At 45.0% G+C, this 10595-nt stretch overlaps 4 protein-coding genes across 5 annotated transcripts; 2 read left to right on the top strand and 2 right to left on the bottom strand.

The window, feature by feature from the left end:
* Positions 1-2: 2 nt before the first annotated feature.
* On the bottom strand, positions 3-5510 carry LOC108105604 (eukaryotic translation initiation factor 2 subunit 3). 2 transcript variants are annotated; one of them, XM_017212280.2, is made up of 5 exons: positions 5316-5489; positions 4587-4761; positions 1485-1721; positions 540-1413; positions 3-475 (listed from the first exon to the last, which is right to left on the bottom strand). In XM_017212280.2, the coding sequence occupies exons 1-5, from the start codon at positions 5379-5381 to the stop codon at positions 400-402; spliced, it is 1428 nt and encodes a 475-aa protein (XP_017067769.1). In that variant the 5' UTR covers positions 5382-5489; the 3' UTR covers positions 3-399. The 2 variants fall into 2 exon arrangements, with proteins under 2 accessions (XP_017067769.1, XP_017067768.1); XM_017212279.2 differs by lacking the exons at positions 3-475; positions 540-1413; positions 1485-1721 and adding an exon at positions 1914-3964 and having other exon boundaries at positions 5316-5510.
* A 72-nt stretch (positions 5511-5582) lies between these two features.
* Positions 5583-7247, top strand: LOC108105606 (protein SET). Its single transcript, XM_017212281.2, has 4 exons — positions 5583-5983; positions 6339-6528; positions 6593-6943; positions 7005-7247. The coding sequence occupies exons 1-4, from the start codon at positions 5726-5728 to the stop codon at positions 7013-7015; spliced, it is 810 nt and encodes a 269-aa protein (XP_017067770.1). The 5' UTR covers positions 5583-5725; the 3' UTR covers positions 7016-7247.
* A 230-nt stretch (positions 7248-7477) lies between these two features.
* Positions 7478-8584, top strand: LOC108105640 (ATP synthase subunit O, mitochondrial). The gene is made up of 3 exons (XM_017212328.2): positions 7478-7590; positions 7825-8268; positions 8325-8584. The coding sequence occupies exons 1-3, from the start codon at positions 7561-7563 to the stop codon at positions 8478-8480; spliced, it is 630 nt and encodes a 209-aa protein (XP_017067817.1). The 5' UTR covers positions 7478-7560; the 3' UTR covers positions 8481-8584.
* Positions 8585-8596: 12 nt separating this feature from the next.
* LOC108105639 lies at positions 8597-10394 on the bottom strand. The gene has a single exon (XM_017212327.1). The coding sequence runs from the start codon at positions 10329-10331 to the stop codon at positions 8631-8633; it is 1701 nt and encodes a 566-aa protein (XP_017067816.1). The 5' UTR covers positions 10332-10394; the 3' UTR covers positions 8597-8630.
* Positions 10395-10595: the final 201 nt, after the last annotated feature.

A 10595-nucleotide genomic window follows, 5' to 3' on the forward strand; every position in this document is an offset into this window, starting at 1 on the left:
AATTTACGTGTTTTTTCTTTTCGTTTTTCTTTTGTATTTAAATCATAAAAACAATTTTACGATGTATCAGATTTGCCTTTAGTTAATATAATATGTAAGGTATATCCTATTAGTGTGTTTTTGTAATGCCTGATTCTGCTATAGATGCACAACACTCGCAAGCGCAACGTGTGTTTTCTTTTTATATATACATACTCGACAACAAAATTCAATAAATTAAGTTAGGTATGTATTTCTTGTTGGTACTTATAAGTTTCGGTTTGATCAACGGACATGGGAAGGATGGATCTGGGAGACAATAAGGAGCAGGGCAAAGAGGCCTAATAAAGATGATGCTGCTACTGTTGTCGCAGGTGTTGTTCTGCTAAATGTAGAACCAATCGGATCCTAAACTTAGTTCTACTTCTTTGCTACCTGACTGTCCAGAACGGGTGTGATTGTCTTGCCTCCAAATATCTGTCCCCAGCCGATCAAACTGAAAATGGAAGAAGCGATTAGGTACTTATTTCAAATACACTATAAAGACATTATGTACTCACCGCCAGTGGTTCTCCACGCGTCTGCTAAGGGCAATCTTTTCGCCCTTTTCCGTGCACACAGGCGTCGTAAGCACAATCTTAGCCAAATCACCCTTGGTGGCCGAGATGCGGCCACCGGTGCTAAGGGATCCGATGTTAACCAAAAGGATTTCGTTCTTCTGAAGCTTCTCCACGCGCGCTCCCTTCTTGTCGCCATCCGTACGGACACCCAGAAGACGGCGCAGGAGGTAGTACGAGATTTCCAGCTCCTGGTAGATGTCTGGCAGCTGGCCAACGGCGCCCAGCACCTGACCGACCAAACGATCAGCACGGCAAAGCGTCGGATCGATCTTAGTGCCTACACCAATCAGACCACCGGGTACGGCATACTGCAGCTCATTCTGCTCGGCGAAGAGAGAAACGATACGCGAAAAGATTGGACGGCAGGTAATGTTGCCATCACTGTCCTTAGTTACGACGCCTGGACGCACCTCGATCTCCTGGCCAACCTTCAGCACTCCGCTCAGGATGGAGCCACCGGCCACACCGCCCTTTAAGTCCGCCACCTCGCAACCTGGCTTGTTCACATCGAACGAACGGATGACGATTAGACGGGGCGGGGCATTGAAATCGCGCGGTGGCACAGGGATCTTGTTTACAATGTACTCGCAGAGTACATCGATGTTGTACTTAAGCTGGGCCGAGATGGGAATGATCGGGGCGCCCTCAGCCACGGTGCCCTGGACGAACTTGGTGATCTCTTCGTACTGCTCCTTCGCCTGGCTTTCCTTGATCAGATCGATCTTATTTTGCAGGATCAAAATCTGTTTCAGCTTCATAATCTCAATGGCAGCCAAATGCTCAGAGGTTTGTGGTTGTGGACATGATTCATTGCCTGCACATGAAAATTATATTAATTAGTAAGTCTCTGTATTATTTGTACCTTAAAAGATCAAAGTTACTCACCAGCAATGAGCAGCAGGGCGGCGTCCATCACAGCAGCGCCGTTCAACATGGTTGCCATAAGAATGTCGTGACCGGGGCAATCCACGAAGCTCACATGTCGCACCAGTCTGAAGTTGCCGGAGCAGTTAAGTCGAGTACACGGCAAGCTGTCGTCCTTGCTCGAGGCATCCGATACAAAGCTGGCCGGACGTGGGCACTTGGGGTTGTCACACTTATAGATTTTGGCATTGGCGTACCCTAAAAGCAAGTCGATAAGAATTGAAGAACATAAGACAAGATTCTTCAAAGACTAAGTTTGGCAAATATGTAATCGTAATATAATTTTACATCAATGTTTGACAAACATTATGCCAAAATTAATTTGAATTTTTCAAAAGGCAAGTCTTAAAATTACATCTGAATACTGCAATAAATAAATACTAACATCACTTAATTATCATGATATATTTATTATAAAAATAATGATTTACAAATAATCATAATGCCGTACTTAATTCCTGTGCATTAAAAAAGGTGTTGGTTAAAATACTAAAATTAACTTAATTCGGTTTTACATTATTTATGGAATTACATGTACAAGTTATTCAGAATTTTCTTTTTTATTCTCTAGTCATGTAGTGGTCAAACTTAACATAATTTCAATTCGTCACTTTTGGGCAGTGCAAAATATTAACAAATAAATAGTTAAAATGCCATCAATTAATAGTTTGTAATAAAAAAAAACTGCTTAAATATTGCCAATAGGCCATCTAATTTAAAGAACAAATTTATTCAATGATATTTAAGGAAAAGTATAGCGTATTAAAATGGAAAGTCTTCTATTTAAAAAAGGACCTTTCGGCAATTGGCCGCTCCGCAGCGGCACTCGACGCGCACAGCGGTCGAGAGGTTTTCGTAGGGCAAATCTTCGTTGTCCGCGCGAATGTAGTCAAAGCTAAGTTCCTCGCCAGCCTTAATCGGACGTAGTGTAAAGAAGACGAGATGTGGCAGGGCCACATTCAAATGTTCGATCCAACAAGGAAACACGGCGAGATTGGGGTCGCACGAGTGGTTGATAAAGTGCGAGATGTTGCCATAATTCGCCGCATCAATTGTATATTCGCTTTCCTGGGCAGTGTTGTAATCCAAGTCGAAGAGATACGTCCTACCCTTGTCATCGTAAGCCTTTCCACGTTCATTGGCTTCATCGCTGGTGATGATCTCCCCAATGTACTCGCACACGAATTCGCCCTTTCGCATGAAAGTGGGAGTACGCACTCCCCAACCGCTACCGTTGCTGGTCTTAAACAGAACCAGCGGCTTTTGTCGTCCGTGCTGCACTAGTCGGTTTGAGCAGCTTGCGCTGCACGTGCAGCGGCTATTACACTCGAAAATTGCGCTTCCAGGTCGCAAACGCAAGCGTCGTAAATTTCGCTCATAGGCGAAAAGTTCGCCTGCCATGCGGGCACAGCACTTCGTAGAGGCGGTACATTCCTCTACGCCATCTTCGTCGCAACATTTACAGCCCAGAAGACCCGCTACTGGAGTGGGAACACCCTCGCAGATTATGTTCTTCTGTATGTACATAAAGTTACTGTCTATGGTGTCCAAATCCACGTTGTTCTCTACTCGTATCGGAGGCGAAGGCTCCTCCACTTGGTTCATGCGCTGCTCAAACTTCGCCAGATCAACCAACTGCTTGCGTCGTGTAAACTGTGCCCGCTTGAGCTGCATGTTTCGCAAGGCCCGCTCTCCGATCTTTTGCGGCTCTCTTTGGCTACGACTGCTCGCAGCCCTGTACTGGGCTAATAGAATGATGTCAATCTGCAAATGTAGGGGATCAAAGGCATCGACCTCAGCTACAGTAATGTTCTCAAGCAATGGAACGGCTTCTAGCTGTTTCTCAAGCTCACTGGTTATGCTGGCAATGTAAGTCTCATAGAGCTGCTGATGACGCTCAACAAACTCCTCCATTTGGGCGCAGTCGGCCAAGTTCCGAAGACCCTCCCAGGTGTTCATACTAGCATTGTAACCCTGCCATTTGACGAAGAAGACGGGTTGGTATTGATCCACCTCTACGCACTCAATACGCTCCACAATGTACTCGCCCTTGGGCGGCTTTTTTACCATCACTCCCTGGTTGTTTTTCGATCGCTTGGAGTCTGAAGTTGGAGTACACACTCCACTGCTGCGGCGACGCTTTAGATTGGCAAATCCTTTATGGCTTTGAGATTGGCCCACTTCGTGTTCTTCGCACCCAAAGACACTTCCATAGCCGCTACTGTTGCTGGGACTCAGTGAATTCTGGCTGCTGCTACGGTGGCTGGTACGTCTGATTAAGTTCGAGGAAGAATGCGCTGGCATGGTATTGAGGCGGCGCAACCGGCTGTGCCGCCGCATTTCAGCCAGGTGCCGCAGGTGAGACCGTTGCTTGATTTCATATTGCTGCCGTTGCTGCTTGGAGCTCAAAAGTTTTTTGATTTTCTTTTCGCTTAAGCGTTCTGCAAATGACAAGTTTTGGACAATTTTGGATTGGATGGTAGGTTGTGTGGTTTTTTTTTATTTTTGACGCGTCGCAACCGAAGTAAACGAAAAAACCGGAGAAATGGGGGAAAAAGAAGAAAAAGATTGGCAATTAATTAAATTGCTGGATTATCAGTCGTATCATTCAAAATAACAGATTCAAGACTAATCTAACAGGAAGAGATTATTAATACCAAATAATACCGTTTTTTCATCAGGTATTTAAGTCTACTAGGGCGACGACACACCTTGACAGGCAAGGCAACGCGTGCTAATCCAGCAATTTAAGAGTACGAAATATACAGAGAAGATGATTACAATAGAAAATCATTCGCAGAACGCTTTTTTAAACAGTATCTCGATATAAAGCAGCGACAGAGTTGGGCTACGCGGTGTGCCGTCGTCGGAACAGTGTTAAGTAGTAGGTTCTTAAGATTATAAAGGGATTTATGGGTTATCTTCGGCCAGCCGAAAAGGTGTACATTCTTAGGTTACTACGGCTTTACAGGCGAGCAGAAAGGATCAACATACGTCTAACTTATACAAGAAGTGGAAAATACATCTTAGACTATGGTTATTTTTGACGAATCCTGCACTCACCCAGCTTGATTGTGATGTTGCGTTCCAGTTCGTTCTTGAAACGCACAGTCTGCACGCCGGAGATGGCCTTAACCACCGTGGATTTGCCGTGGGCCACATGACCAATGGTGCCGATGTTAATGGTCGCCTGCCGGGAGATGACCTCTGGTGAAAGAGGTGTGAGTTTGGAGATGTCCTGCAAGATGCAAAATGAAAGTCGATCAATAATTATGGATCATATGGTAAAAATCACTGTACAAAATTTGTTTACCACCACCACACCCCCTGACAAATTATCCCGCCTCAGCTGCATGTGTGTATACATATAGGAAAGCCGTAGATTTTGAGGTTAGGAATTGCATCAGCTAAATGGATGACAACAGTTGGGCTACCCTCGCGAAACTGAACTGTTTGTTAGGACCTCGATCACACGTGAACAAAATAAAATTCATCAGGATGCCTAAATCACAGGGGAAAACCGAACATTTCATAAAAGTATCGCCACGTGCTGCATTTTCACTACGCCTTACAGCCACAACAGAACTCTGTTGGTCCTGGCAAAACCCACTCAGATATTCTGGAAAACCACCATGAGAGCAGCTTGACGCTACATGGGCGCGTCCTAGCCTCTCGCTCCCCGCCTTTTTCCCGGGAAGCGACTTCATAATGACGACGCGTACACTTTCACACACGGGCGGAAAAAAACAGGCGGCGTCTGGGTATCAAACATTTTGTGCTGCGGCAACTTACCAAGTTAGTGAGGTCCTGCTTCTGCAAGTTTCTGTTCACACCGATTTGGACTTCAGCCGTGGCCATGTTGCTGATGTTTTTTAAAACGATGCGTATGCAAAATTATAAAATTAATTTTCAGCTATTACAGCTCGACATCAAGTCTTGAATGATATCAAAGAACGATAGGACCCCGTTATCGATAGTTTTCGCGTGTTGTAAAGGACAGAAAGCGCAGTGTAACCGCACTGCCTAGTGTTGCACAGCATCCGCGCATAACCTATCACACTATCGATATAATTACAGTTCTGTAGCAGCAAACGCAAGGTAAAAAATCCGCTTCGCTTCTCTTCTCTGCTCAACTGTACCGCCGCTTTTTGGTCAAATATCTCGTGAATTACGACCGCACACTCACCGGAAAAGCGAGCATAATGTCGAGCGTGCCAAAGAGAGCCAAACTGGACGGCGCCCCCGCCGATGGCAACACATCTGCCTCCGCCGGCAACAACGAGGAGGAGTCTGAGGCGCTGGAGCAGATCGATGCCTGCCAGAACGAGATCGACGCGCTGAACGAAAAGGCCAGCGAGGAGATCCTCAAGGTGGAGCAGAAGTACAACAAGCTGCGAAAGCCATGTTACGAGAAACGCAGCGAGCTGGTCAAGCGGATCCCCAACTTCTGGGTGACCTCGGTGAGTCCTTCGTGTGTCTATCTTTGGGTTCCTTTTAATGAGGCTCCTAGATCTCGAAGGTCTGAAAATTTAATAGGTTTCGTGATCCAGCACACATGTACAAGAAATTTTCTCTATTCGAGAATTTTTTCTTGTTCATCTTGGGCTGTAATGCCGCCGCCGCCGGCTCCCCGCTCTTTTACCCCTGAAAAAAACGTGTTATCGATACACCCGTCTGGCGGGTCAGTTTGAGAAATACACAAATTTTCTCAGCCCCAAGTCAGAAAAGTTCCTTTGGATCATATAACTGCTCTTTAAATTCGAAGGATATGTATATTATATGCCATTGTGCTAATTCAAACTACCTTATACACAGTTTATCAACCACCCGCAAGTATCCGGCATTCTGGACGAGGAGGAGGAAGAGTGCTTACACGCACTCAACAAACTGGAGGTGGAGGAGTTCGAGGACATTAAATCGGGCTACCGCATCAACTTCCACTTTGACGAGAATCCTTATTTTGAAAACAAGGTGCTCACCAAAGAGTTCCATTTGAATTCAGCGGGTAGGTCCTTCAGTATGTTGAAAAAAGTGTGAATATCTTATAAATGTATAACTGACCATTTCAGCGGCTTCTGAAAACGGGGATTGGCCCGCGTCTACGAGCACTCCTATCAAATGGAAGGAGGGAAAGAACCTGCTTAAACTTCTGCTGACGAAGCCCTACGGCAATAAGAAGAAGCGCAACTCCGAGTACAAGACTTTCTTTGATTGGTTCTCGGATAATACCGATCCTGTCAACGACGAGATCGCAGAACTGATAAAGGACGACCTCTGGCCAAATCCACTGCAGTATTATCTGGTACCTGATATCGAGGTGGAACCCGAGGACGAAGAGGACAACGAAGAAAACGAGGAGGAGGCATTCGACGATGAGGACGGTGAGGATGGCGAGGCCGATGAAGATGATGAGGATGAAGGTACATTATGAAATTTCTATAGTAAACAAAAGAATATACTAATTGTCTAAATCTCTTTCAGATGATAAGTAAACTGAAAAAAGTGCATATAATTTCTATTCGCCCCAACCGAAAGCCCCCAAGTGTTTTTAAACACTTGCAACTATAGTTTCCCGGGTGGTTATGCAACATTCACATATTCGCGACCATTTCAGACATATTTAGGTTTCGATTTAAGAAATAAAAGGCATACGTATTTCCATTGAAGAGCAAAATATAATATGAGAATCAACATAAAAACAAATAAAAAAAGACGTGAATCGAATCTCAAACTGAGTTGCTTTTTATTCCTTTATTTTTCCTTGGCTTTTTTAAAGGATCTGACTATTTTAAATTATATGAACATCATTACTACTAAAAAATAAATACATCAACAAAAAGATTCTTTATATATTTGTTAATTACAACTAGCTAGCTTTTTAAATTTAAAATCTAGCTATTTGCTGTAATCGATAGGTGCTGTTCAGCCCTTAACAGTTCAAAGCAACCCTAACGCAGGTATCGAAAGTCCCGTAACGAGTAACGTAACCCTGGTCACAGCTGCGATTTTTAGCTGAAAAATTCTCGGGATAATAACTATGGCCTGTGTTAACAAATTGGCAATTTTGGTACGTTTTGAGTGAACAATTCAAGGGGAAATAAAGTGGAATATGGCAAACGGAGCCTTTTTAAGTACATCGCATATTATTTGAGCCAGGACAACCTGCCGACAATATGTATAATTATCTAACGCGCTTTTCTTGGTTATGTAATTTTTGCCCACTTTATTCCACAAACTGGAGGCACTTTTTGTTTATTAAACCGAAGGACTCACTTAGTGTTTTCTTTTGATAATCCCATAGAGCCGCACCCTCAGCTCCGCTGCTGCCCAAGCGACGGTGAAGCCCCCCGTGCAGGTGTTCGGCCTGGAGGGTCGCTATGCCACCGCCTTGTACTCTGCAGCCTCCAAGCTGAGCCAGTTGGATCAGGTGGAAAAGGACCTGACTGCCCTGCAGGCCACTATCCGTAGCGACAAGAAGCTGCGTGAATATGTGACCAGCCCGATCATCAACAAGAAGGTCATGGCCACCGCTCTTAAGGAGGCATCCGAGAAACTGCGCTTCGCCCCGGCCACCGCAAATCTTCTGGGTCTCCTGGCCGATAACGGTCGTCTGAAGAAGTTGGACACCGTGATTAACGCTTACAAAACTATCATGGCCGCTCACCGTGGTGAGGTCGTCTGCGAGGTGGTCACCGCGAAGCCCCTGGATGCCTCCCAAAGCAAGCAACTTGAGGGTGCTCTGAAGGTAACATTTTTTAAGCTTCTTTCATTTGTTATTTATAGCTTTTCTTTGATTTTCAGTCCTTCTTGAAGGGCAACGAGTCCCTGAAGATTACATCCCGTGTGGACCCCAGCATCATCGGTGGTCTGATCGTTTCCATTGGAGACAAATACGTCGACATGAGCATTGCCACTAAGGTCAAGCTCTATACCGATGTCATCCAGACCGCTGCTTAGACCCTTAAGGATTAGCTCTTGATTTAGATGGTCAAACTGAAAGTTTGGTATTGAAATTCAGGCGGTAATTGCGAATAAACCACTCTTCTCCCTTGGAAAACCAACGAAAATCCTTTGAATTTATGTGTGGATGTGTATTTAGTTATGGTGTTACTTTTTGGTGTCACCTTTAGAAACCGGTGTATCTGTGCACTGCAGCTCGGCCACCTTGTGCTGGATCGTTTGTTGCAGCACGTTGTGTTGATGCAACAAATTCTCCAGCTCTTTGATGCGAACTCTCTGCAATTCAAGGACCTTTGTAAAGTTATTCGCGACCGGGCAGTCGAGCCAATTGGTTACAAAATCGTTCTGTTGCTCGTCCCTGTGATTCTGGTTAGGATTTATCTGCCCTTCATTTTGATTCTGCGTCCCGGCAGTTGTTGTTTCTGAATCTTCCGTTGTTTTGGGGCTACATCGATCCATAGGACCCTCTTCGAGAACTAGTACGTTAGTCTCGTTGGACGACCGGCAAACTCTGTAGTTTGGTTTGTCTATTTCTGGAAAATTTGCCCGTTCGTTGCACTCGGTCAAATCAGACTCTTTTACGCAAATCTCTGGAGGCGGAGCCATAGAACGAAGCCTGGTTGGGCAGCAGCAAGGATCATCGTAGTCATTACTTCGTGTGCCATTCATAAGCAGCACGTTAATAGCATTCGAATTTTTCCGCTCGCTGCCGTACTCAGAGTTCTTTGAATAAGTTGCAGTGAAATCTGTGGCTGAACTCGCTGTTCGTTGGCTTAACGAGCCGAATAACTTTGGTTTTCCAACATGTGAAGAACTCCGGGTGGGCAAAGCGACCTTTGAGCACTGCACCTCTTGATCCCTTAATTGACAATTGATACAAGCCTGGCAGCATTGGCTTTTCAGCTCCGGCTTCTTTTTCCAGTTATTTAGCTTCATAATTATGTCATTACTTCGCCATGTTGGTGATGGCGGGCGGTTAAAATTATTGTTAGAGCTATGGAAATCGTCTCCTTTGGTTTTAGATTCCTCCAATCTATGTTTTTTCGCACTAGGACCAGAAGGACGTTCACTGGATATAGGTATTTGAGGTCTATCCTTCGACATCTCCTTCTTTTGGGCTTTCTGTATACTTTCTTGGCTCCCGGAGTAACGCAACCCTGGGCATTTTATACAAGATCTATCTTCCGGAGAGTTGTTCTTCTTAAGTGGACAGCTTTGACACAAGCAACCAACCCGAGTGGTGTCGGTGCTTCTCAGCCCCGGACAGTATGCACGGGAGCAAATTGTGGTTCCATGAGGCAATTGAATTAACATTGGGTTTAATTTGAGAGGAAGATTTCTGCCTCTAGATGAGGTGGAATCTGGCTGTTGTGAATTAGCCTGATTCTGAATTCTGTGTTGATTACCCTGGAACATATTGTTGCAGGCATTTCTAAAACGGCAGGAGCCATTTTTACACGTTTTTTCGCTTTTAATTTCCTGCCACCCCGAACTGAAACTCTGTTTGCTTTGGTTTTGTCTATCCCTAATGACCTTGCTATCTGTGGGGTAGCTAGGGCCAGATCCAGATTTCGATCCTGAAGAGCTCCACTTGACGCTAGATTCTTGCAAACCGGCTGAAGTCCTTGCTTCTCCAGCACCATCAGAAGAGCTCTCCAAGGCCGAGCTTGATTCTTGGACGTCTAAATGGGAGGCGCACACACAGCCGTGCCGGCACAACGATTCGGTATCCACGTCAAAGCTGCCAAGGTTGGCCAGGTTCTGCCACCGGCGAGCCTCCGCCATGTTACGCGGGTAAACGCATTGGTCCCCCGGCTCCTGGCCACAGATTATACAACGACGAAGCATATTCTAACAGACAACCTGGACACAAACGGAAAAATTTCGAATTTAGATTTTTACATAGATGACAACAGGTATCGAAATGGGCCCTATCTGAACTTTTTAGATTAAAATACTTGGTATTTCGAGGGCAGTTTTAAATAAGATTTAAACTTTAAAGCTTCGAAAACAACCCGGGAACGGAATACATTTTTGCATGCAGAGAGTGACCTATCAAATGTTGGCAGGAAATCCTAAACTCTTTACAAAAGCTTGTAAGGCGTTTTGGTA

The sequence above is a fragment of the Drosophila eugracilis genome, unplaced genomic scaffold, assembly GCF_018153835.1.
Source record: "Drosophila eugracilis isolate 14026-0451.02 unplaced genomic scaffold, ASM1815383v1 contig_367, whole genome shotgun sequence".
Taxonomy (NCBI): Eukaryota; Metazoa; Arthropoda; class Insecta; order Diptera; family Drosophilidae; genus Drosophila; species Drosophila eugracilis.

What these genes read in the sequence shown, in the direction of transcription:
- LOC108105604 (XM_017212279.2), bottom strand. Translation starts at nt 5,381, where the DNA reads ATGGCCACGGCTGAAGTCCAAATCGGTGTGAACAGAAACTTGCAGAAG. An exon ending in AGCAGGACCTCACTAACTTG is followed by an intron (nt 4,762 to 5,315) that starts GTAAGTTGCCGC and finishes TGCATCTTGCAG; the next exon opens with GACATCTCCAAACTCACACC. An exon ending in CAACATCACAATCAAGCTGG is followed by an intron (nt 3,965 to 4,586) that starts GTGAGTGCAGGA and finishes TGTCATTTGCAG; the next exon opens with AACGCTTAAGCGAAAAGAAA.
- LOC108105606 (XM_017212281.2), top strand. Translation starts at nt 5,726, where the DNA reads ATGTCGAGCGTGCCAAAGAGAGCCAAACTGGACGGCGCCCCCGCCGAT. An exon ending in CCAACTTCTGGGTGACCTCG is followed by an intron (nt 5,984 to 6,338) that starts GTGAGTCCTTCG and finishes CCTTATACACAG; the next exon opens with TTTATCAACCACCCGCAAGT. An exon ending in GTTCCATTTGAATTCAGCGG is followed by an intron (nt 6,529 to 6,592) that starts GTAGGTCCTTCA and finishes TGACCATTTCAG; the next exon opens with CGGCTTCTGAAAACGGGGAT.
- LOC108105640 (XM_017212328.2), top strand. Translation starts at nt 7,561, where the DNA reads ATGGCCTGTGTTAACAAATTGGCAATTTTG. An exon ending in TTAACAAATTGGCAATTTTG is followed by an intron (nt 7,591 to 7,824) that starts GTACGTTTTGAG and finishes ATAATCCCATAG; the next exon opens with AGCCGCACCCTCAGCTCCGC. An exon ending in AACTTGAGGGTGCTCTGAAG is followed by an intron (nt 8,269 to 8,324) that starts GTAACATTTTTT and finishes TTTGATTTTCAG; the next exon opens with TCCTTCTTGAAGGGCAACGA.
- LOC108105639 (XM_017212327.1), bottom strand. Translation starts at nt 10,331, where the DNA reads ATGCTTCGTCGTTGTATAATCTGTGGCCAGGAGCCGGGGGACCAATGC.